Source organism: Nerophis lumbriciformis, linkage group LG14, assembly GCF_033978685.3.
Source record: "Nerophis lumbriciformis linkage group LG14, RoL_Nlum_v2.1, whole genome shotgun sequence".
In the NCBI taxonomy this organism is placed as follows: domain Eukaryota; kingdom Metazoa; phylum Chordata; class Actinopteri; order Syngnathiformes; family Syngnathidae; genus Nerophis; species Nerophis lumbriciformis.
In genome coordinates, this window is record NC_084561.2 from 23,056,158 (window position 1) to 23,083,515 (window position 27,358).

Sequence of the window (27,358 nt, forward strand, 5' to 3'; positions counted from 1 at the left end):
TTTATCTAAATGTGCATGAACTATTTCTGTTCAAAATAGTTTGAAATATCACATGTTAAAAGTTTAAATACGAACTGTCCGTTTACTTTACTGTGCCAACTGTATTACTTTATGAGTGCGTATTTTCTCTTGTTTCATTGAAAATAAAACAGCAAAGTCCATTTGCATGTCATCCGTTTTAATTATGAGACAAAATTGTGTCAAAGTCATGATTTCTTTTTTGATGCTTGAAATAAGTAGTTTTATACTTGTGAGTGTTGATAATAAAATATGTGCAAACTTGATTGCACCCGCAAAGCTGATCTGCTAAGATTGTGCAAAGAGGACTGTGTCTCCTAAGTGAGCAAAAAAAAGTGCAATTTAATGTGTCTGTCTTAATGAATATGCAGAATATATGCTGATGATCAGAATGCCCACAATACCGGGAGGACAACATACAAATGTATTTATTTACCACACAAAGTGTGATTTATCAAGACTAAAACTGTTCTGCGGGATCTGTTTTGCATCTATATTTGAAATGTACATGCAAACTGCCAATTGCGTAGAAATGGCTGTGAGAAAGGAGGTGATCGCGCTGCAGCTCCATTCTATGTATGCATGTCAACATATTGTATATGGACTAAAAATATTATAGACATATAGTCTCTTCAGCAGTTTCATTTTCAAATGTCATAGCTGTTGGATGACGTAGATGGGCTGTTTGCAACTTCCTCACAGTTACATTTACCAAAACAAAAAAATATAACAAGATCCCATTGGCTGGCTTGTGTTACCATTAGTGGTTTACCAGAACACATTTGTGTTAAAATGGTCTATATTTTTCACAATTACCAAGTTTGCGTAGTAGTACATTTTTTTTCCTGGCCCAAATAAAACGATTGGTGTTTACGGTGGCCCTGTATGCGCAGAGAGTGTGTGCACACATACAAAAGCAGTACAGGTGAAGCAACTAACAATTTGCAGTCATGTTGTTGTTATGATAGTATATAGTACATTCAATGACAGTTAACACTACCTATCCAGCTATTATTAGCTAACAACACCCAAAGCTTATGCGCGCGCATGTGTTACGTACTAGAAAACCGGAAGAGGGCGGGATGTACTCTGTAGAATAGATTGGAAAGTTAGCGTCCTCTAGACATCTGTGTAAATGTTGGTGTAGAATAGATTGGAAAGTTAGCGTCCTCTAAACATCTGTGTAAATGTTGAAAACAGCCCCTTTAAAGGGGAACTGCACATTTTTTGGAATTTTGCCTATCATTCACAATCATTATGAAAACCATGACAACGGATGGATTTAAAAATAAATGCATTCTAAATATTAATCAAACGTAAATAATGGGAGCTCCACTATTTGGCCCATAAAATCTAATAAATAACCATTCAAAAAGCGCCAACAAGACTTGAATCTTAACCAAGTATTAGTGATATTGTTATTTTAAGCCTACGCAGATGAATTATTTATAGCCGCGCCGTGATCACAAGCGTGTGTCACTATGTTACATAATCGAGTGGTCTGCTGCTTCCTTGCTTCCCTGCTCCCTGTCAGTTTATTGTAGATCAAAAATCATGAATCTCACCTGCAAAGAAGACATCTGAGTAGGTAATCCGACAAGTTGGGACACTTTGACAGTCATTTAGGTTCTGGAACTGGCGAGAAAGACACAAAAAGCGCCATCCCCCACCCCGTTTCTTCGCAAGGATTATGAGACATTTTTCATCTAAATGGGAATATATGAACATCCTAGCAGTCGGCATCCTGATGACAGCAGTAAGTGATGTTTTATTATGTTTGTTGGCTCTCATAAAGTCTGCAGTGAGCAGAAATCAATGATGAAGAAAAATTAAAAAAATTATTAATGTTGTATACTTAAAATGATCAAAATACATAAAGATTAAATGTTACTATAAATATGCTCGTTACTACATTAAAAATATACTTAAACCCTAATGGAGATGTTTCGATGTTTTTAGGGGCTCTATTGGCAGAATTGAACGGCTGCCTTAGGCTCCATTGTAAGCAGGCCTTTGATCACATGTATTTAATACTTAGAATACATTAAAGAAAAATCCATCCCTCGTCATGTCTTTCATAATGATTGTGAACAATAGGTAACATTCCAAAAAAAGTGCAGTTCCCCTTTAAAGCCCCACTTAAGAACTTTCAGTTTTGGTTGATTTTAGCGGTGCCAGCGAACCAAAGTGGTAGTGTTTTATATAGCGTCATACTGACATGATGTCCGCTGTAATAATGTCACAAATAATACGTCTCTAATGGCTATGCTGATCCTAAATAGCAGACACAGACAAGACAAGAAATGATCATGACGCTACTACCAAGACAGTATTGCGGTAAAAGCAGGTCCGAAGCAAACAAAGACCGGTGGGAGATTTCTTTCCGAAGGAGATGGTAGTGAAACTATCACGGTGGTGCCTGTTTATTGCTACCACGCAAATTTCCGATCGCTAACATTAGCATTATCATTTTGATTTGAGCATCGAAAGTCACTTACTAGTTTAGCAGGAACAGAGCCAAGGCGACATTGGTTTGAAATCCCTCGTATTTGAGTGAAACTAGGGGCAAGGTTTATGCTGAATCTCCGTTTTTCTTTTTTTGTCTCCTCAGACAAAATTTTTTGTTTCTTTGGTTGTTTTGGAGCTTCGGCCAGGATAGAAGTAATTGCACGTTCTTCTTCTTTTAGTTTCCTGGCGGCACGTACTTCCGTCTTTTTAACAATTGCGAAAAGGGTGAGTGACCTGTGCTGTAAAGCAAGCCAGCGCATTTGTAGTTTTATGTGTGGCAGGGTTCCTGCCACCCTCCTCAATGTCGCTAAGTGCCAGTGTTAGAATAATTATGTTTATATTATCACACAACTCTTATGCTTAAGGGCCATTGCTATAGTTATTGTCAATTGTGCTGAAGTGGTAGTTTTCTATGTCTGTGCAAAGCTGGCAATCCAAAATATTGCAAACCAGTCTCGTATCAGTGTCTGTGTCCAGGAACGGCCTGCTGTGTGTCAAGGCCGAACACCGCCGTGACGCAGACAGAGCAGAGACAAGGCGATATCACCAGTGTCAACACATTTGCATTTCTTCTATAATCATATATTGTGTCTAACTGGAGCTGTCGAGATTACCCCTTTCCCTCAGCGACAGCTTCAGTGATGTAACCAGGGACCGCTCAAATAAATAGAGGAAGCACATGGGCTAGACTCTAGAGCGAAGTTTGGAACTGTAACTAGAGTACAGCCCAAATAACGTCTTTCCTCAATTGAGCAAAATTGAACTCCGTCTCTGCATGATTCCTTGCTTCTCGTCTGTTTTAATAGATGTCATCAGTGTTTGAACCTGACAGCCAGTGAAAGCGATACAGACCCCATGACAGAGGTATCATTCAACTATTTGTTAGTCTATGTATCATCCCAAAAGTCATGAAAATATTATATGAAGGTTGAAAAGTTACTTAGTGCTGCTTTAAGTGGCTGATTAAAATACACTCAATTGATACATTTTGGTGTCTGCTGGCATTTTTTTTTTAATTGCGTTTGTTTTTTCCCATTAATATAAAAAACATTCTTGCAATATGTATTTTCTTGTGTCTGGAACATTCCAGCATACGCTTGCCGTTAAAACCAGGACGCATCTTCATAACGCTAAAAAAGTGTGTTTCATTGTGGATACACTGCAGGACTGCTTCTAAAATGGCCATAAAAAGTTATACATGTATCAAAACATAGCAAAATGTGAAAGGTAGGAGCATTATAACATGGACCTGCAGTAAATGAGTGTTTCCATGGTGAAAGCTGCGGATAAACACAAAAACCTAATTTAAACAAGGCGGTCAATGCCACTTTTGCACTTGTAGTAGTTAGTAGATCACACGCAACACGCCCACTAATAGTACACACAATTTTATAGTTTACGCAAGCTGTTTAGCGCCTGGTATTTGTATCTTAGTACATCAGGCCCTTAGAGTGAATGAGATGGGATTTTTGCAACAAAAAAGTTCAATTTTAATTCAAATTCAGCGACCTTGTGGGGCTGCTGCCAATAGCTGGAGGATCCACTACTGTACTGTATCCTTAACTAAGAAAGACAACCAATGAAGACTTGCACTAACCATAAACCTGGAGACTGTACTCCTTAGAAGTGCTGCCTGCTGCGCTGGAGGCTGTACAGACATAAGAAGCTGTATCTGTTTGCTCAGCACTTGAGATATGGAGCTGACGACCTCCTGATAAAACCCTGACTCGCTGGTCGGATCGGAGTGCTGCGCCTGGAATGCAGACAGGTAAAAATCTGTATTACTTTGATGCACAAATGCCTTTTAGTGTCACTGTACACACATGCATGCATGAACGCACACATACATACCATCCTTCCTCCAGCTCAGACTGGGTGGTGGTATTCCACTGGATTCACACACCAGAGTGATGAGACTTCCTTCAATCACTGTGAACGGTGACACCTCCTCTGAGCCGCGAATACTGGGAGAGACTATAGTCGCGACAGAATACCAAAAGAGGGCGCTCAGTACTTACTGGAACTTTACAGGTGCCTTTTTGAGGTGGGCAATACTGCAAATATATAAGACAAATCTTTTTTTTGATAAAGTATAAGGACTATTCCGTTGCATAATTTGATTGTTTGCTCGTATCTACTTTTTGCAGAAAGTGTGTACTTAGATAGTTTGTGCGCTGCTATCTTGGTTTGAGTGACCACCAGTGGTTTTCACTACCGGGAAGAAGTCACGTGATGGAACACAAGCTATAGAATTGCACAATTAGTTGCGACTAAAAATAAATACAATATTAGCCAGAGGGAATCTGCGTTCGTGATTGTTTGATGTTTTAATTGACTTTTTTCAGCAACATAGATAGATAAAACCCAGAACTTACCCAACACATTCACGTTATAGTTCTTGTCAGTTTTCCCAGCAACATTAGTGGCTTCACACGTGTATCTGCCAGAGTCCTGAACCTCAGCACTGTCAACCTAGCAAACAGAAACATCAGTTGGCTTAATTGTAACCCTGACACACAATATGAACAATAGCCTTGGGACAACTGGTTGATACATATACAGGAAGAAGGGGAAAAACCCAGCAGCTACAGTATGAGAGATTCCACTCTGATGGAACACTTTCCACAAGCTGTTGGAGCATGTGAGACTTTTTCATTTGTGAGGTCAGAGTTCACTCATGGAAGATGAGAGGGTCTGCTGGTTCGTCATCTCTGTTCTAGTTCAACCCAAATGTGTTGAGGTTGAACAGAAAATGACCTTTCCTGAACTGTTCCCGCAAGGTCTCTTGCATAAGTATATTCACCTGAAATGTATTCGCTCAAATATGAGCTATAAAATTCAAATTTAGAGTGGCCTAAATGAGACTGAAGTGTGTCTCAAAATGTATTTCAATACAGTGTGCTTATAACAGTGTTTTTCAACCATTTTTCATTGAAAAAATGCGGAGGCACATCACCAACAGAAATCATTAAAAAAATTCAACTCAGCAGCCGATATTGACAATAAAAAGTCGTTGTCGCAATTATTGGATATGACTTTAAACCATAACCAAGCATGCATCACTATAGCTTTTGTCTCAAAGTAGGTGTACTGTTACCACCTGTCACATCACGCTGTGACTTATTTTGACTTTTTTGCTGTTTTCCTGAGTGTAGTGTTTTACTTTTTGTCTTGCACTCCTATTTTGGTGGCTTTTTCTCTTTTTTTGGTATTTTCCTGTAGCAGTTTCATGTTTTCCTTGACCGCTATTCCCCACACCTGCTTTGCTTTAGCAATCAAGACTATTTCAGTTGTTTTTATCCTTCTTTGTGGGGACATTGTTGATTGTCATGTCATGTTCGGATGTACTTCGTGGACACCGTCTTTGCTCCACAGTAAGTCTTTGCTGTCGTCCAGCATTCCGTTTTGGTTTACTTTGTAGCCAGTTCAGTTTTAGTTTCGTTTTGCATAGCCTTCCTTAAGCTTCAATGCCTTTTCTTAGGGACACTCACCTTTTGTTTATTTTTGGTTTAAGCATTGGACACTTTTTTACCTGCACACTGACATCTACAAAGCAATTAGCTACCGACTGCCACCTACTGATATGAAAGAATATAACGTGGTAAGTCTGCCGATCTCCAGACAGTACAGACACTCAACAATGGCACATTATTTGCGGATTACAATTACTGGTTTGCAAAAAACATTTTTAACCCAAATAGGTGAAATTAGATAATCTCCCACGGCACACCAGACTGTATCTCACCGCACACTAGTGTGCCGCGGCACAGTGGTTGAAAAACACTGGCTTATAAAATATATGCAGAAGAATAGGTGGGTTGTCTGCTGAGGTCCATTCCATACCTTGAGCAAACTGCCATCTGCCGTGACAGTCAGACCGGGCTTCCGGAACAGCGGGCGGCCATCTTTGCGCCACGACAGAGTTGGTGGGGGGATGGCATCACTCACGCAGTGCAGCTCCACAGGACTACCGAGCATCACAGTGGCGTTCATCTCTTCGCCCTTGATGTTGGGTGGCACTAGGACAGACATGAATATTATTAAATTATCATATAATTTAATTTCCTTTCACTTGTCGCACAACTGTGCAGACTAATGAGTTCAGTTTGCGTTGGTGTAGAACTTCACTGTGTCACAATGAGTAGTGTGTTGGTTACCATATCAGGCAACATGATGGGGAAAATATTAGAAACACCTCTCAGCATAGTGTAATTCCGTGCTATGCAAATAGCGGCCTGGGGGACAAATCCATCCTGGGAATGACACCATAGTGGCCTCCGAGTTCAGTGCAAAACTTTGCAGCAAATTCCTAAAAACACCACAGTACTCCTGTTTTGTATATCAACGGCACAGCGGTGGAGATGGTAAGCAGTTCCTGGGGGTGCAGATAACTGACAATATGACCTGGTCCCTACGCACCGGAGCTCTTGTAAAAAGAGCTCAGCAGCGCATGCACTTTTTGCGTCGGATGAAAAAGGCACAGCTCCCTCCCCCCGTTCTCACCACATTCTACAGAGGCACTATAGAGAGCCTGCTGACCAACTGTATCTCTGTCTGGACTGGAGCCTGCAGTGCCTCAGACGGGAAGTCTCTGCAGAGAGTGGTGAGGACGGCGGAAAAGATCATCAGGACTCCTCTTCCTCCTATCCAGGAGATCGCAAAAAGCCGCTGCCTGACCAGGGCTCACAAAATCTGCAGAGACTCCTCCCACCCCACCAAGGACTGTTTTCACTGCTGGACTCTAGAAAGAGGTTCCGCAGCCTCCGTAGCAGAACCCCCAGGTTCTGTAACAGCTTCTTCCCTCAGGCTGTAAGACTCTTGAACACATCATAATAATCCCCTCAATTCCCCCCAAAAATTGATTAACTCACTGGAATATAAAAACAATATAACATACATCCATAAACGTGGATGCATATGCAAAAGTGCAATATATTTATCTGTACAGTAATCTATTTATTTATATCTGGAATTCCGTTCTTATCTGTACTGTAAAGTTCAAATTTGAATGACAATAAAAAGGTAGTCTAAGTCTAAGTCTAAGTCTATAGAAACTAGGACCACTGTAAAAACATTGGCAGATCCTTGCAATGACAGTTTAACCTTGCTCGTAAACATTGAACACTGGAGTCCAAACTTGTGATTTACATAACTGAGGCGCTCCTCAAGGCACCCCTTTAAGTCCTCCCCTGTTTGGGAGTTACACATTTATTTTCATAAAGTGATTTTGTAACCAAGGTGCTGCTGTATGTTGTTTACTTCAGACACAGTCAGTAATCGTTTGTTCAATTTATTTAGCTTTTGATTGATTGAGATTGATTGAGACTTTTATTCGTAGATTGCACAGTACAGTACATATTCCGAAAATTGACCACTAAATGGTAACACCGAATAAGTTTTTCAACTTGTTTAAGTCGGGGTCCACTTAAATCAATTCATGGTACTAGCTATACTAGTGGTGTTCCTCAAGGTTCCGTTTTTGGTCCGCTCTTTTTCATAATTTGGGCTCTCCTAGCAGGCACAAGACATTGAAACAACGTTAAGAACTTGTCGAATGAGGTCCTGGCGTTGAGCATTGAAAACAGAAAGTGAACATATACAGTATGTGTAAGAAACTGCTATGAAGTGGAAAAGGGTGGCATTAAACACGCTCTGCTTATTCCTTCCCCTTTTCGAGCATGTTGTAAAGATAAATGCTAGCATGTTGAAACTGTTATGTTGGAAATAAACTTCAACCAACCATCGGAATCAAAAACACAATGCAATGATATAAAAAACTAAACAAAAAAAAGAAATTTTAGACGACTAATCTTCAAACTGATCAATCATGTCACATAAGGAGCACATGTAATGCCTGTTTTAGGGCCTCGTAGCTTTAAGTGTATTTTACTTTACCCGTTAAGTATTGCAGTCTTTACGAGAGATGTCAGATAATATCGGGCTGCCGATTTTATCGGCTGATAAATGCTTTAAAATGTAATATCGGAAATTATCGGTATCAGTTCGGAAATTGTCGGTATCGGTTTCAAAAAGTAAAATTTATGACTTTTTAAAACGCCGCTGTACGGAGTGATACACAGATGTAGAGAGAAGTATAGAGCACCAATAAACCTTAAAGGCACTGCCTTTGCATGCCGGTCCAATCACATAATACCTATGGCTTTTCACACACATAAGTGAATGCAATAACAGCCATACAGGTCACACTGAGGGTGGCCGTATAAACAACTTTAACACTGTTACAAATATGCGCCACACTGTGAACCCACACCAAACAAGAATGACAAACACATTTCGGGAGAACATCCGCACCGTAACACAACATAAACACAACAGAACAAATACCCAGAACCCCTTGCAGCACTAACTCTTCCGGGACGCTACAATATACACCCCCCGCCGCCCGCCCCCACCTCAACTTCCTCAAGCTCTCTCAGGGAGAGCATGTCCCAAAATCCAAGCTGCTGTTTTGAGGCATGTTAAAAAAAATTATGCACTTTGTGACTTCAATAATAAATATTGCAGTGCCATGTTGGCATTTTTTTCTATAACTTGAGTTAATTTATTTTGGAAAACCTTGTTACATTGTTTAATGCATCCAGCGGGGCATCACAACAAAATTAGGCATAATAATGTGTTAATTCCACGACTGTATATATCGGTATCGGTTGATATCGGAATCGGTAATTAAGAGTTGGACAATATCGGAATATCGGATATCGCCAAAAAAGACAATATCGGACATCTCTAGTCTTTACTCATGTTTTTTTTGTTTACTATTTTTCTTTATATTTCTCCTTGTTTGCGTAAATGTAGCCTGATTGAGAAAAATGGCTTTCAGGCAATTTCCTCTGCATTATGGACAGACAGGGAGCAAGTCACTGGGGTAGGACAAACACCGGCCCTCAACAGTACTGGGTCAGACGCAGGAAGCTGCCGAAGAATGGTAGCAATTACCACAGCAAATCTGCCTTCATTTCTCTGGACAAGCACTTCTTGATCTTTCAGAGGAAACCAACACCATGTGGATGTTTGCATTCCACATACGACCAGTGTCCGCTTTAGCAGCCGCGCTGGGACAGACACACATGCACAGCCTTTACGATTCCCTGTATGTAAACTACTGGTCTTTTTCTTGCCAAACTGACATCCACTCTGATTAGACTTGTATAACAACTGCTATGCCATCATGTCAGCTCCATGCAGGAAGCTGACAATGTTTATTGTAAAGCTAAGCCTATTCGGCCCTCACATCGAGTGTGATCTGGTGGTCTGGTATGATGTCAATAATAATTTGTCATTAAAACAAAGAATGGGGAGCTTGAAAAAAACCCAATACAACTAGGAGACCTTCAGTCCTGAGAAGAATGTTGTTCATGCATCTGTGAATAACTTATTATTAAAACATTTCTTATGGATATTGTGAATTCAGAGGTGGCGACTTGTCCAGGGTGTACCCCGCCTTCTGCCCGATTGTAGCTGAGATAGGCTCCAGTGCCCCCCGCGACCCCGAAGGCAATAAGCGGTAGAAAATGGATGGATATTGAATTCAACAACAGATTACGCAAAATACACCAGAGGTGGATTAAACACAATGGGCCTGATCTACTAAAATCCACATAATGCCAGAATCACAATCAGATTCAGAATCTGAATCATCTTTATTGGCCAGGTATGCAAAACACTAGGAATTTGTGCTAAATAGTGAGTGCAAAGTAAAAAAATAAATAAATCAATCAATCAATCAATGTTTATTTATATAGCCCTAAATCACAAGTGTCTCAAAGGGCTGCACAATGACATCCTCGGTACAAAGCCCACATAAGGGCAAGGAAAAACTCACCCCAGTGGGACGTCGATGTGAATGACTATGAGAAACCTTGGAGAGGACCGCATATGTGGGTAACCCCCCCCCCCCCCTCTAGGGGAGACCGAATGCAATGAATGTCGAGTGGGTCATGCTTGCACTATTAGTTGGCGTGTTGCAGGGGATCTACTAAGACGGCCTGCGCAATTGATAACAAGTGTTGCAGACCGCCCTATTCAAATTAGGTTTTTGCGTAAACACTCATTTCTTCCACATCATTTGCTAGTCAAACCTCTGCTCTTTCGTTATGTTGTTGACATGCAGCACAGAAATATAATATGTAACACCTTTTTTAGGCTATATTGAAGCGCGATCTAGACAACAGAATATATTTTTAGTAGAGATGTCCGATAATGGCTTTTTTGCCGATATCCGATATTCCGATATTGTCCAACTCTTAATTACCGATTCCGATATCAACCGATACCGATATATACAGTCGTGGAATTAACACATTATTATGCCTAATTTTGTTGTGATGCCCCGCTGGATGCATTAAACAATGTAACAAGGTTTTCCAAAAAAGGGTTGAGGTAGCGGGGGGTGTATATTGTAGCGTCCCGGAAGTGTTAGTGCTGCAAGGGGTTCTGGGTATTTGTTCTGTTGTGTTTATGTTGTGTTACGGTGCGGATGTTCTCCCAAAGTGTGTTTGTAATTTTTGTTTGGTGTGGGTTCACAGTGTGGCGCATATTTGTATCAGTGTTAAAGTTGTTTATACGACCACCCTCAGTGTGACCTGTATGGCTGTTGACCAAGTATGCAGGGCATTCACTTGTGTGTGTAAAAAGCCGTAGATATTATGTGATTGGGCCGGCACACAAATACAGTGCCTTTAAGGCACGCCCCCAATATTGTTGTCTAGGTGGAAATCGGGAGAAATTCGGGAAAATGGTTGCCCCGGGAGATTTTCAGGAGGGGCACTGAAATTCGGGAGTCTCCCGGGGAAATTGGGCAAGTATGACTGGGAGCCGCAGCTGCTCTGTACTTCTCCCTATGTCCGTGTACCACTCCGTACAGCGGCGTTTTAAAAAGTTATAAATTTTACTTTTTGAAACCGATACCGATAATTTCCGATATTGCATTTTAAAGCATTCATCGGCCGATAACATCGGACTGCCGATATTATCGGACATCTCTAATTTTTAGCATGGAAAAAAGCACTCTGGGAGGGGCTGATGTTGTCCATTCACAATAATCACATACAATTGTCATGCAAGTGTAGCTATAACAATACAATATAGTTTGTAAAACAAAAAAGTACCATTATTTGCACGCAATCCAGAAAAAAGAATCATTATTCTTGTGTAAATATATAATGTCATAAACTTTTGCAAAAAGTTACTGAATTAATTCCCATGATCAAAACATGAGGAAGTGAATTCCAGGCTACCATTGCTCTATACTGCAGTCTTCTGCATTAAATTAGTTTGACAAGGAGGTATTAAAAAACAACGTTCTGTTGATGTGTGGATTATTGATGAATTGCTGTGAAGTAAGATTTCTTAGATTTCTTTGTTGTTAAAATAGTTTTTCCTAATATAAATAATAACAGAATCATTGATCCTTCCCTTGACAGTTAACCAAGACAGCTGGAAATTTTTGGACCAGACTTTGACAAACAGTTTTAGAAGTATTAACTTATACTGTATGGGTGGATATTTCAGAAGAATTAGCGAAAAAAAACTGAAAATAAATGACAATGGACTCACCATAAACCCTCAGATCATAATCCCTTTGTTGTTCTCCTCCAGCGTTGACAGCGACACAGGTGTACCTGCCTGTGTCACTCACCTGTGCACTGTTCACAGACAGCACTCGGCCACCAGACAAGACCTAAGGGACAGTTAGAGAGCATGTCTGTCTACTCATAACCATGCACATTAAATCATGTCGCATTACACTGCAAAAACTGAAATCTAAGTAAGATTGAATATCTCAAATAAGGGTGATATTTGTTTATTTTCTGTCTGATAAGATACTTCTTCTCACTAAGCAGATTTTATGTTAGTGTTTTACTTGTTTTAAGTGTTTTGGTCCTAAATTATCAGAGTAAGTTATTACAGCTTGTAGCTGAGATTTTATGACCTATATTGAGTAAAACATAATTGAAACTAGAATATCAACTGTTGCAAAGCTGTGTCATCAACACTCACAAGTAGAGACGTCCGATAATATCGGCCTGCCGATATAATCGGCCGATAAATGCGTTAAAATGTAATATCGGAAATTATCGGTATCGTTTTCTTTTAATTATCGGTATCGTTTTTGTTTTTTCTGTTTTCTTTTTAATTAAATCAACATAAAAACACAAGATACACTTACAATTAGTGCACCAACCCAAAAAACCTTCCTCCCCCATTTACACTCATTCACACTCATTCACACAAAAGGGTTGTTTCTTTCTGTTATTAATATTCTGGTTCCTACATTATATATCAATATATATCAATACAGTCTGCAAGGGATACAGTCCGTAAGCACACGCGATTGTGCGTGCTGCTGGTCCACTAATAGTACTAACCTTTAACAGTTAATTTTAGTAATTTTCATTAATTACTAGTTTCAATGTAACTGTTTTTATATTGTTTTACTTTCTTTTTTAATAAATAAAATGTTTTTAATTTATTCATCTTATTTTATTTTATTATTATTTTTTTAAAGTACCTTATCTTCACCATACCTGGTTGTCCAAATTAGGCATAATAATGTGTTAATTCCACGACTGTATACATCGGTTGATATCGGTATCGGTTGATATCGGTATCGGTAATTAAAGAGTTGGACAATATCGGAATATCGGATATCGGAAAAAATCCATTATCGGACATCCCTACTCACAAGTATAAAACTGCTTTTTCAAAGTAAGAATTTCTTATTTCAAGAATGAAATAAAAAATCATGACATTGACACAATTTTGTCTCATAACTACAACAGATGACAGCCAAATGGACTTTGCTGTTTTATTTTTAATGAAACAATAGAAAACACGTACTCATATAGTAGTACAGTTGGCACAGTACAGCAAACTGACAGTTAATATTTAAACATTTAAGATGTGACATTTCAAACAATTTTGAACAGAAATAATTTAAATTAAATTCTTCAAAATTACAATAGAAAAAAATTTGGTCGGGGGCCGGACTGTAAATATATATATATATATATATATATATATATATATATATATATATATATATATATATATATATATATATATATATATATATTTGACTGAAAGAGCACGCACTTGGCGCGATGATGTCATGTTATCGATGGGCACTAGCATTTACCTAATTTAAAAATATTTTTCAACATATTGAGAAAAAAGGTCTCATATTTGTTTTTTCTACCAAGAAAAGTGCACTTGTTATTAGTGAGAATATACTTATTTTAAGGTATTTTTGGGTTCATTGAGGTTAGCTAATTTGACTTGTTTTGGAAAGTCTTGACAAGCCAAATTTTCTTGTTCTATTGGCAGATAATTTTGCTTAGTTCAAGTTAAATGCTCCTAATTTTTTTCTTTTTTTCTTTTTTTTGAACACTTTTTTTTTGCAGTGTGCTAGCTTAATAATAAAAATGATGATACAAAACCTGTATGCCATGAGACACGCTTGCCACAGGGCTACCGTCTTTGAGCCAGGTGAGGTTAGGTAAAGGCACCCCGGTGGCCTCACATTCCAGCTTGCCCGGCTCGTTCACTACCACGGTTACCGTGCCACCTCGGCTGGAGATGAGCGGAGGCACTGCGTAGGAAAGGCAAGAAACCATTTTTTTTACTGCACAAATCCACGGCAGCCGTCTCACATTGTTACTGACGCAAACAGACGCAGAAGAAGAAGTTGCTATGGAAAACAAAGCCACTGACCGAACACCTGCAAGCTGTGGGATATCTCTGCAGCTCCAGCCAAGTTGACTGCTACACATCTGTACATCCCAGTGTCAGATAGCTGGGCTCTTTCAATCTCCAGCACCTGGCCCCGCTTCAGCATTGTCATCCCAGCTGCGCTTGTCAGAGGTCGGCCATCTTTGTACCATGTTATTGCTAAGACAACAAAGGAACTTGTGTAAATCAGCGTTTTTCAACCACTGTGCCGTGAGATACAGTCTGGTGTGCCGTGGGAGATTATCTAAATTCACCTATTTGGGTTAAAAATATTTTTTGCAAACCAGTAATTATAGTCTGCAAATTATATGTTCTTGTTGAGTGTCGGTGCTTAGTAACTGTGTAATACTCTTCCATATCAGTAGGTGGCAGCCGGTAGTTAATTGCTTTGTAGATGTCGGAAACAGCGGGAGGCAGCGTGCAGGTAAAAAGGTGTCTAATGCTTAAACCAAAAATAAACAAAAGGTGAGTGCCCCTAAGAAAAGGCATTGAAGCTTAGGGAAGGCTATGCAGAACGAAACTAAAACTGAACTGGCTACAAAGTAAACAAAAACAGAATGCTGGACGACAGCAAAGACTTACTGTGGAGCAAAGACAATGTACATCCGATTATGACATGACAATCAACAATGTCCCCACAAAGAAGGATAAAAACAACTGAAATATTCTTGATTACTAAAACAAAGTAGATGCGGGAAATATCGCTCAAAGGAAGACATGAAACTGTTACAGGAAAATACCAAAAAAAAAAGAGAAAAAGCCACCAAAATAGGAGCGCAAGACAAGAACTAAATGACTACACATAGGAAAACAGTAAAAAACTCCAAATAAGTCACGGCGTGATGTGACAGGTGGTGACAGTACACCTATTTTGAGACAAGAGCTATATTGATGCATGCTTGGTTATGCACTGCAAAAATTGAAATCTAAGTAAGATTAAATATCTCAAATAAGGGTAATATTTGCTTATTTTCTATCTGATAAGATAATTCTTCTCACTAAGCAGAATTTATGTTAGAGTGTTTCACTTGTTTTAAGGGTTTTGGTCCTAAATGATCTCAGTAAGATATTACAGCTTGTTGCTGAGAATTTATGACCTATATTGAGTAAAACATGCTTGAAACTAGAATATCAACTGTTGCAACGCTGTGTCATCAACACTCACAAGTATAAAACTATTTTTTTACAGTAATAATTTCTTACTTCAAGCATAAAAAAAAAATCATGATGCCGAGCGCATATCATTATGTCAAGATAATGGCACGAGCATTTACTTAATTTAAGAATATTTTTCAACGTATTGAGCAAAAAGGTCTCTTCTTTTTTTCTACCAAGAAAAGTGCACTTGTTATTAGTGAGAATATACTTATTTTAAGGTATTTTTGGGTTCATTGAGGTTAGCTAATTTTACTTGTTTTGGAAAGTCTTGACAAGCCAAATTTTCTTGTTCTATTGGCAGATAATTTTGCTTAGTTCAAATAAAATACCCCTCATTTTTGTATTTTTTTTTTCTTGTTTTTGAACACTGACTTTTTGCAGTGTGGTTTAAAGTCATATCCAACAATTGTGACAACGACTTTTTACTGTCAACTGAGTTTCGTTTTTTCATGATTTCTGCTGGTGGTGTGCCTCCGGACTTTTCCAACGCAAAAAATGTGCCTCGACTCACAAAAAGTTGAAAAACACTGGTGTAAATAGTAACCTCATTAAGACGTTTCATTCTTTTAGTTCAGGGGTGTCCAAACTTTTTTCACTGAGCTCCCCACACTGAATAATCAAAAGATGCAGAGACCATTTTGATATATTTCATTTTCAAAGCCAATGTAATACAGATTTTTTGAAGAAATATTAAACAATCAGCATGTCGACTTTGTAGTATTAGTAGGGGTGCATGATAAATATCGGACAGATAACTATTGTGCCAATATGACGTCACACTGATACATTTGATAACATTGAACATTAGTTCTGACAATTTAAAATTTAAAATCCATCCATCCATCTTCTTCCGCTTATCCGAGGTCGGGTCGCGGGGGCAGCAGCCTAAGCAGGGAAGCCCAGACTTTCCTCTCCCCAGCCACTTGGTCCCCTCTTCCCGGGGGATCCCGAGGCGTTCCCGGGCCAGCCGGGAGATATAGTCTACCCAACGTGGCCTCCTACCGGTCGGACGTGCCCTAAACACCTCCCTAGGGAGGCGTTCGGGTGGCATCCTGACCAAATGCCGAACCACCTCATCTGGCTCCTCTCGATGTGGAGGAGCAGCAGCTTTACTTTGAGCTCCTCCCGGATGGCAGAGCTTCTCAACCTATCTCTAAGGTAGAGCCCCGCCACCCGGCGGAGGAAACTCATTTCGGCCGCTAAAAAAAAAATATATATTTTTTTTAACGCTCCAATGAGCGTGTCATCTGGTGAGAAGCTCTGTCAGAGTAAAGCTGCGGCTCCTCCACATCGAGAGGAGCCAGATTAGGTGGTTCGGGCATCTGGTCAGAATGCCTCCCAAAAGCCTCCCTGGGGAGGTGTTTGGGGTACGTCCGACCGGTATGAGACCACGGGGAAGACCCAGGACACAGTGGAGAGACTATGTCTACCAGCTGGCCTGGGAACGCCTCAGGTTCCCCCGGGAGGAGCTGCACGAAGTGGCTGAAGAGAGGGAAGTCTGGGCTTCTCTGCTTAGGCTGCTGCCCCCACGACCCGACTTCGGATAAGCGGAAGAAGATGGATGGATGGATGACTCCAATGAGACAAGATTACCCGTACTGTGTCGTAGGTGAATGAGGGCAAACATATCAATTGCTCCTTTTTTCCTACTGATGTCGTAAACCTCATTGCAAACAAACATGGCGTCGATCGTTTGGGACTTCTTCACTGTTTCAGTCAAAGACTTTTCACATGCTATTGTCACCAAGTGTTCTGCAAACATTGCGGGAGGAGGAGAAAAACATTTCGCTTCAACACATCAAACCTTATCAGGCTCTTGAAGTACTGTATGTACAGTACATCGTGCATCCTTGGTTTTAGGCGCGTCTGGTCTTTTTGAGGGGGAAAAAGTTGAAAATTAGATCTGTTTATTTGTGGGGATTCCCATTAGCTGTTCTCTTGCTAGCCTACATGCTAGTTTACTTAAAAAAAACCATATTTGTCATTTATGGGGAAAATCAGATTTAAATATCCATCCATTTTCTACCGCTTATTCCCTTCGGGGTCGCGGGGGGTGCTGGAGCCTATCTCAGCTACAATCGGGCAGAAGGCGGGGTACACCCTGGACAAGTCGCCACCTCATCGCAGGGCCAACACAGATAGACAGACAACATTCACACTCACATTCACACACTAGGGCCAATTTAGTGTTGCCAATCAACCTATCCCCAGGTGCATGTCTTTGGAGGTGGGAGGAAGCCGGAGAACCCGGAGGGAACCCACGCAGTCACGGGGAGAACATGCAAACTCCACACAGAAAGATCCCGAGCCTGGGATTGAACCCCAGACTACTCAGCACCTTCGTATTGTGAGGCAGATGCACTAACCCCTCTTCCACCGTGCTGCCCCAGATTTAAATATGATAATCCTTTTTCAAAGACAGCCCTAATTAGTTGTAGTTAGAGATGTTCCGTTTAGGGTTTTATGCTGCCGATTCCGATACAGATCATCCATGAATGACATCGGCCAATACCAATACCGTGATCAGGTGTATTAACTGTACATTTTTTCATTTAGTAATCGAGAGTTCAAAATATCAACACATTTTTCGAACTAGTATCTTATTTTTTTAGCACATACAATTAGAGATGTCCGATAATATCGGCCAATAAATGCTTTCAAATGTAATATCGGAAATTATCGGTATCGGTTCCAACCTCCCGATTTTCCCGGGAGACTCCCGAATTTCAGTGCCCCTCCTGAAAATCTCGCGGGGCAACCATTCTCCCGATTTCCACCTGGACAAGAATATTGGGGGCGTGCTTTAAAGGCCTACTGAAACCCACGCAGTCTGATAGTTTATATATCAATGATGAAATCTTAACATTGCAACACATGCCAATACGGCCGGGTTAGCTTACTAAAGTGCAATTTTAAATTTCGCGCAAAATATCCTGCTGAAAACGTCTCGGTATGATGACGTCAGCGCGTGATGTCACGGATTGTGGAGGACATTTTGGGACAGCATGGTGGCCAGCTATTAAGTCGTCTGTTTTCATCGCAAAATTCCACAGTATTCTGGACATCTGTGTTGGTGAATCTTTTGCAATTTGTTCAATGAACAATGGAGACAGCAAAGAAGAAAGCTGTAGGTGGGAAGCGGTGTATTGCGGGCGACTGCAGCAACAACACAAACACAGCCGGTGTTTCATTGTTTACATTCCCGGAAGATGACAGTCAAGCTTTACCATTGGCCTGTGGAGAACTGGGACAACAGAGACTCTTACCAGGAGGAATTTGAGTTGGATACGCAGACACGGTACCAAGAGTACGCATGCAGCTGCGGCTTCCAAACATTTGATCGCTTGCCCGTACGTGCGTGCCGCTATGTGCATGTCACGTACGTAACTTTGGGGACTTTGGGGAAATATATGTGCTGTATGAACTTTGGGGAGGTTAACGGTACTTTGGGCTGTGGGATTGAGTGTGTTGTGCAGGTGTTTGAGTTGTATTGGCGGGTTATATGGACGGGAGGGGGGAGGTGTTTGTTATGCGGGATTAATTTGAGGCATATTAAATATACGCCTGGTTGTGTTGTGGCTAATAGAGTATATATATGTCTTGTGTTTATTTACTGTTTTAGTCATTCCCAGCTGAATATCAGGTCTCACCCGCCTCTCACAGCATCTTCCCTATCTGAATCGCTCCCACTGCCCTCTAGTCCTTCACTCTCACTTTCCTCATCCACGAATCTTTCATCCTCACTCAAATTAATGGGGAAATCGTCGCTTTCTCGGTCCGAATCGCTCTCGCTGCTGGTGGCCATGATTGTAAACAATGTGCGGATGTGAGGAGCTCCACAACCTCTGACGTCACGCTACTCGTCTGCTACTTCCGGTACAGGCAAGGCTTTTTAATCAGCGACCAAAAGTTGCGAACTTTATCGTCGATGTTCTCTACTAAATCCTTTCAGCAAAAATATGGCAATATTGCGAAATGATCAAGTAGGACACATAGAATGGACCTGCTATCCCCGTTTAAATAAGAAAATTCAGTAGGCCTTTAAAGGCACTGCCTTTAGCGTCCACTTTGCCTCCATACAAACAACGTGCCGGACCAGTCACATAATATATGCGGCTTTTACACACTAATAAGTGAATGCAAGCATACTTGATCAACAGCCATACAGGTCACACTGAGGGTGGCCGTATAAACAAATATGCGCCACACTGTGAACCCACACCAAACAAGAATGACAAACACATTTCGGGAGAACATCCGCACCGTAACACAACATAAACACAACAGAACAAATACCCAGAACCCCTTGCAGCACTAACTCTGCCGGGATGCTACAATATACACCCCCCGCTACCACCAAAATTAAAAACTATACCACCCACTACTTATTTAAAACATTTGGATTTTGCCCTCAAATTACCCCTGCTGCCAGGGAATTATTCCCTAAATGTGTAAACATAAACAAAAACAACAAAAAATTATTGAGAAAAAAAAAAAAATGGACCTAATCACTGTATCGATCTTATACTAATACTACCTCTGGTATCGACACTACCAATTAATGATCGATCCGCCCTCATTTTACGCATTGTGTGCTGACTGTAACAATGCTGACACACCAACAGTAATTATATTATATTCTCTCACGTCTAGACTCGTATTTTTCTGTTTGTTAATTTACTTTTAATATCTCCTTACTTTTCTGCTGTAACCCGGTTCCATCCTGGCTTGCTCTCAGTGTGTAACATGATTAGCCTCATCCTCCAGTGATAAAAATACTCCATATTGATATTTAATAAATGCAGTTTATTTGCCGTAAAAGAGGTGATTATCATTAACTTAGGGGAGCGGCTCCGAACTGTGTCAACTGGGGGACTAAAAATGAATAAGGTATCAGCCAGGCAATAAAATACATATGACACTGACATTTCAGACCAATCACACAGTTGTTCTCGAAACTTGGCCAATATTGAGTGGCGGCCGATCGATCGGCACATCCCTAGGTGTAACAGAAAAATAATAGTTTTTGGACCAACTAAATTGTATAATTTCCTGCAGCACACCTGATCATCTTTCACATCTCAACCACAGCACAGTAGTTTGGAATCACTGCTCCAGACCAGTTTGTCTTAACTATAGGGCTTGGGCCCATTGTTGAGTCGAGAGCGCCCCTTAGAGGCTGTTTTTCTCAGCTGTGCTCCTAATGGGCCGCAGCGGGACACAGTTGTAACGCACTTTTCCACCACTTGTGGCAGTGATGACAATCACAAACTGTCAAGCTAAAGTAATAGAAAAGTTCCCTAAGCGCAAAACTTATGACTAAAGGGGTGAAGCTGTATTTTTGTTTGCACTTTCATTTTATTGACAGTTTAGTTAAGAAACATATTCATTATTACTATTTGTTTATTTTAGCACAACAATCGTATGTAACTTTATTTTTCGTCAGTTATTTATAAATCCCTTATTATTATATGTTCGGTTAGTACTAGAGATGTCCGATAATATCGGACTGTCGATATTATCGGCCGATAAATGCTTTAAAATGTAATATCGGAAATTATCGGTATCGGTTTCAAAAAGTAAAATGTATTGCTTTTTAAAACGCCGCTGTGTACACGGACGTAGGGAGTAGTACAGAGCGCCAATAAACCTTAAAAGCACTTCCTTTGCGTGCCGGCCCAATCACATAATATCTACGGCTTTTCACACACACAATTGAATGCAAGGCATACTTGGTGAACAGCCATACAGGTCAAACTGAGGGTGGCCGTATAAACAACTTTAACACTGTTACAAATACGCGCCACACTGTGAACCCACACCAAACAAGAATGACAAACACATTTTGGGAGAACATCCGCACCGTAACACAACATAAACACAACAGAACAAATACCCAGAACCCCTTGCAGCACTAACTCTTCCGGGACGCTACAGTATACACCCACCGCTACCCACTACCCCTCCCACCACAACCCCGCCCCCGAACCCTGCCCACCTCAACCTCCTCAAGCTCTCTCCGGGAAAGCATGCCCCAAATTCCAAGCTGCTGTTTTGAGGCATGTTAAAAAAAAGAATGCACTTTGTGACTTCAAAAATAAATATGGCAGTGCCATGTTGGCATTTTTTTCCATAACTTAAATTGATTTATTTTGGAAAACCTTGTTACATTGTTTAATGCATCCAGCGGGGCATCACAACAAAATTAGGCATAATAATGTGTTAATTCCACGACTGTATATATCGGTTGATATCGGAATTGGTAATTAAGAGTTGGACAATATTGGAATATCGGATATCGGCAAAAAAGCCATTATCGGACATCTCTAGTTAGTACTTATTTTTCTTTTTTTTTTTTTTTTTTTTTTTTTTTTTTTTATGTCCTGTCCAGCTTCTCAGGCAAATCATATAGTTGATGTAGATGCCCATGTCGGCTGTTCAGATTTACTTTACAAAAGAGAAGTGTAGGATACTTCTCTTGTTGCCTTATTTGTATTTGACTTTATTAAATGTATTTATATTATCATTTAGTGCAGCCGGGCCGGAGCAGGAGGGGATAGAAAGAGAAAAAAAAAGAAGACAGAGGGGGAAATTGTGGGGACAAGAGGGGGATTAGACAGAGAGACAAAAACAACAACAGCAAACAACAACAACAATAGAGCAACATCAGCAAATATAACATGTACAAATATGATGGTAAAAGTAATAGCAAATAAGCAGTTAGCGAAAAATAAAAAATAATACAGAAATAACCATGAGCATTATTACACTACAAATGGATCAATACAAATACCAATAGAAATAGCGCTATTGATAATGAACAATACCAATAATTTACCTTTATTATCAACAATACAGTTGTTCAAATGCAACAATACATATACGTAATGATAACTTGAGATACAAAAGAATGCAGAAAAATGGAGGGGGAGAAAGAGAAGCAACCTACATTAACCTTGTAGATTGTTATAGTCACAATAGGTTAAGCTTTGTCAGTGTGCCATGTGTTACACCCAGTTTACCCTAGGGCAACAACGTTAATATATGTTTGATGCAACGTGATTATGTGCATGAGTGTAAGTATGCATATGTACTTGTATATGTACAGAATGTGTATATGTGTTTGTACAATGAATGTATATGTACAGAATGTGAATATGTGTTTGTACAGTGAATGTATATGTACAGTATGTGTATGTGTATGTTTGTATATTGAATGTGCGTGTGGATGTACGAACATTAGGTAGGTAAATATGTACTGTATTTGTGTATGTATGTGGGAGCGTAGGTACCTATGTACGTATGTGAGCATATGTGAATTTGCATGTACAATACATTCGACTCCCAGAGTGCGTGGGAGCCAGAGCACGGCCCCATCACCCCCGAGAGCCCAACCCACAAACAGGAGGCGTGGTGCCCAGGGAACCAGGGACCACCGCCCCCACGCAGCCAAGCCGGCCAGCGACAGGAACCCCAGAGCCCGACCCACCGTACCGCCCACAAGGGCCAGCAGCAGGCCGCAGACAGACGCACCCGGCAGAGGACAGGGCACGAGAAAAGCAGGGGACAGCCAGACCCCAAGCCAGCGAGAGACCACACCCCACACGGGCAGAAAGGCGAGACGCCCCGCCCGAGGGACCCAGAGACTCCCCGCAACCGGACGGGAAGACCGCCCCCGCCCCACCGGCAACCGGGCCCCCACGAGCCCACCCCCCACCCCCGGAGAGCGCGGCGAGGCCAGCCCCCGGCCACCCCACCCAAACCGGCCGCCGCAGGACCACCCAGGCACAGGGCCACGGGAACCACCCACCCCACCTGCAGGGACCCCAACGATGGAGATGGAACAACCAGCAACCGCCCCGCCGAGCCCCCCCCCTGAGGGAGGGGAAAATTAAAAAATAATATTAATAAAATATATTAAAAAATAAATAAATAAATAAATTAATTAATTAATTAATTTAAAAAAAAAAGAATTAAAAGAAGATCACAGACATGCTGACAAACAAGGTCACTACCCCAGCAACTGGCCGACTCGCAGCACCTCGGAATACCTTGCAGCACCAAGCTACCACAATAGACGCAGGGACTAGGCCCAACAGGCCCCAACCAAGACGGGCACCCGGAAGGGATGGACAGCGGGACCCAGGAGCTCCAGACACGCAGTTCGGATGCAGTAGCCTGAGGCGTCGACCCCCGTCTGACAGGCAGGCCCAGAGCGTACCCCCAGAAATATACATACATACATGCATATATACATACACATACACACATACACGTATACATACCCACACATACACATATATACATATACATACACATATGTACACATACACATATATAAACATACATACATACACACACACACATATATATATACATAGTTCGTCAGCCCCGACAGCCATCACGCGCGCGCGCTGCCATCAGTCACAACATCAGCCACACCCCTGCACCAGACCCAGCAGCCACAGGCGCCCACACCACAAACAAACGGCAGCAGAAACAGCAGCCGCAATAACCCCAGACAGCCAGCACCAGCCAATCAAATCAAAGCGATCAAAAAAAAACTGCGACCAGCAACCACACGCCACCAGGGCCACGGAGACCAGCCGGCGCCAGCCCGCCGGTCAGCCCGAACGCCAACACGCAAACAAGAGACACCAACAACCCCCCCAACCAAAAGGCCCCCCACCCCAACCCAAACCCGCACAAACACACCACCGCCCAAACAACCGAGACACAGCATCCAGACCAGACACGGGGGCTGCGCCGCCACCACACCAAGTCACCAACAGAGACCCCACAGCGCAAGGTCGGGCCACACGGGCACGGACCCCATCCAACAGGAAGTGAGACCCGCGCGACGCCACACACAAATAAATAATAAGATTTAAAAAAAATAAAAAAAATAAAAAAATAAAAAAATAAAATTAAATAAAATAAAAAATAAAATTTAAAAAATAAAATTAAATAAAAATAAGTAAATAATAAAAATAAAAATAATAAATACATTAAAAATAAAAAAATATATATAACAATAATAAATGAATAAAAGCCTGGCAGGCCACCAGACCGCAGTCCCCGCCGGCCGACGAGGCAATGAGGGGTGCGCCGAACCCCAAACCCCCCATGCATGTGTACAAGGCCCCCAGAGTGTCTACTGTGTAGTTAAAATTAGGAGGTCAGCCGTTACAGCCGACCTCCAGTCCCTATTGATGTGTGTACTGTAGCGTGAGTGAGATATGTATGCTTGTGGGAACTAATGATGCGATTAAAATTGGGGGACATCAAGGTCATGGTGGGTCCCAACCAAACCAAGCCCCCCAAATCCTAAGTGTCTAATATGCAGCTAAGATTGAGGGATGGACAAGCAGGGGACAAGACAGGAGGACTGGAGCCCCATTGGAGGCATCCTCAACCCCCCGCCATGCCTCCCCGCAGGACAATCCCCAAAGTCCTATATATGTGTGACTGTGTGCGCTATAAGTAGGAGGAGTAGAGGGCCCGGACATCCCCCCAGTCCACGCGGCCGACAACCAGGAACTACGGCCAGGAGGCCGCCACCCTCCGCCACAGCCCGTGACCCACACCAGACCACTTTAACGTGACGCCACGCGAGCCCCTCCCCCCGCCAAACAAAGCCAGCCCCCGCCCGCCCCAACCCAACCCTGCAGAGCCCATACCGGCAACCAAACGCAGAGAAACCGCACAGCCCCCACGCCCAATGCAAACACCGCATCCCGGCCATCCACACAGCAACGTGCCCATACGAGTCCCGGCCAGGGGAAGGAGCCCCCCAACGGGGCAAGAAGCCAATGCATCCCGTCCGCCCGCCAGCCCCCAAACCAGCCGGCAAGCCAACGCCAGCCAGCCCCACAACCCCACAAGCGCACAGACACCAGCCACAGTCCCCCAACCACTCCAACCCAACACAGCGATGCCAACCGCTGGTATCACCGCAGCAACCATCACCACCACCGCCCGTCCGCAGCGTAAACGCCCGCGGCCGCCGAAACCAAAACAAAAAAGCGACCGACCCCGTAAACCACAACAACGCACACCCCCGGCTACCACCGAGGCCACCAACCCACCTACCCCAACTCATCCACAGCCAGGCCAATTGAGCCACCGGACATCCACACCCATGCACACACCTACACATTCATATACACATACATACACACATACATATATGCATATACATATACATACACATACACACATATACACACGCATGCATATACATATAAACATACACATCCACACATATATACACATTAATACACCCACACACATATACATAAGCCCACATATACACAAACACATACATACACAACACACACACACAAAAAAAAAAAAAAAAAAAAGTACTTATTTTTCTAGTCAGCCTGACCTAACCCTTAGGTTTTTGTGTTAAGTAAATACTAATCTGTGGGATAAACACCTTTTGATTTTCCCTTTATTTACCCAGGACAGTCCCATTGAGATAAAGAATCTCTTTTTCAAGAGAGTTGTGCACATTCATACACCAGTGTAGGTGCCACCGGGAGAAAAGTGGGTGAAGTGTCTTGCCCAAGACACAACGGCTGTGACACGGATGGCGGAAGCTGGAATCGAACCTGGAACCCTAAAGTTGCTGGTAAAGCCGTTTTACCATCCGAGCTACGCCATCCCCTTGGTTTTGTATCATTTGACAAGGTTTATCCTGTTATACCAGGCCTGGGCAATTATTTTGACTCAGGGGCCAAATTTGGAGAAACAAATGTGTCTTGGGGCCGCTGTATCTATATTTAGGAACACTAATACAAAACCTCACAATAATGTCTGATTGAATGCTAAAAATATTATGACAGACCGTCTTAAAAAACCGGAATGTAAATTAAAATTTTTCTATGAACGATGAAACACTGAATATTGACAACCTCTCCATCCACATAATTTACAATCAAGCGAAACGCAACAAAAACAGCAAAATATGAACGCGAAGGGTAAAAAATAAAACCCCCACCTACAATCTGATATATCTGATACATCACTAAGCTTTAGAACCTCGGGGTGGCATAGCTTGGTTGGTAGAGTGGCCGTGCCGGCAACTTGAGGGTTCCAGGTTTGATTCCCGCTTCCGCCATCCTAGTCACTGCTGTTGTGTCCTTGGGCAAGACACTTTACCCACCTGCTCCCAGTGCCACCCACACTGGTTTAAATGTAACTTAGATATTGGGTTTCACTGTGTAAAGCGCTTTGAGTCACTAGAGAAAAGCGCTATATAAAATATAATTCACTTCACTTCAACTTTGTTGTTAAAATCTCCTTCCGCGTCTGTCCCTGAAACCCGCATTTCAGGCTGGCCGCTCTGGAAACACTGTGTGGAAACGCTCCCCACCCACACTGCTTGGTGCCTCGTCTGAGCTGCTGTGACTTAGATGACCATAGTAACTAATTAGATGACCATAGTAACTAATTATATGACCATAGTAACTCATTAGATGACCATAGTAACTAATTAGATTACCATAGTAACTAGTATATCATGTAAAAGCGCATATTCCAACCATTGAAATACTTTGTATAGTTCAAGACTTACGGTCATTTGAAAACATCACTGCACATCATAGTTGTAGCTACAGTTTCCATCTTAAAGATATACAAAAATGATTTGGGAATGTCCGGCGGGCCAGATTAAAAAGTTAAACGGGCCACATGTGGCCCCCGGGCCTTAATTTGCCCAGGTCTGTGTTAAACAGTTAACTGTTTAGATATAATTATTGAATACAAATAAAATCAAGAGTTAAATCACTAATTCAGTGTCAATAATTGAGTGGGCCCATGGGCCACGCTGCAGTGGAGAAGTTGGGCCCCGAGGTCAAAAAGGTAAGCGCCCCTGCTAGAGACCATGTAAGACCAGAGCCGGCCCAAGGCATAAGCG

General features: G+C 41.8%; 1 protein-coding gene across 2 annotated transcripts in view; it reads right to left on the bottom strand.

The window, feature by feature from the left end:
* The window catches only part of hmcn1 (hemicentin 1), a 282,829-nt gene that overhangs the window by 104,764 nt on the left and 150,707 nt on the right, over window positions 1–27,358 (bottom strand). For both annotated transcript variants that reach the window (XM_061975788.2, XM_061975787.2), the window contains exons 38-44: window positions 14,260–14,436; window positions 13,986–14,137; window positions 12,103–12,226; window positions 6,370–6,545; window positions 4,902–4,998; window positions 4,378–4,500; window positions 4,124–4,279 (exon numbers count right to left, since the gene is read on the bottom strand). In XM_061975788.2, the coding sequence (XP_061831772.2) occupies window positions 4,124–4,279; window positions 4,378–4,500; window positions 4,902–4,998; window positions 6,370–6,545; window positions 12,103–12,226; window positions 13,986–14,137; window positions 14,260–14,436 (1,005 nt within the window). The remainder of the gene's footprint in view (window positions 1–4,123; window positions 4,280–4,377; window positions 4,501–4,901; window positions 4,999–6,369; window positions 6,546–12,102; window positions 12,227–13,985; window positions 14,138–14,259; window positions 14,437–27,358) is intronic.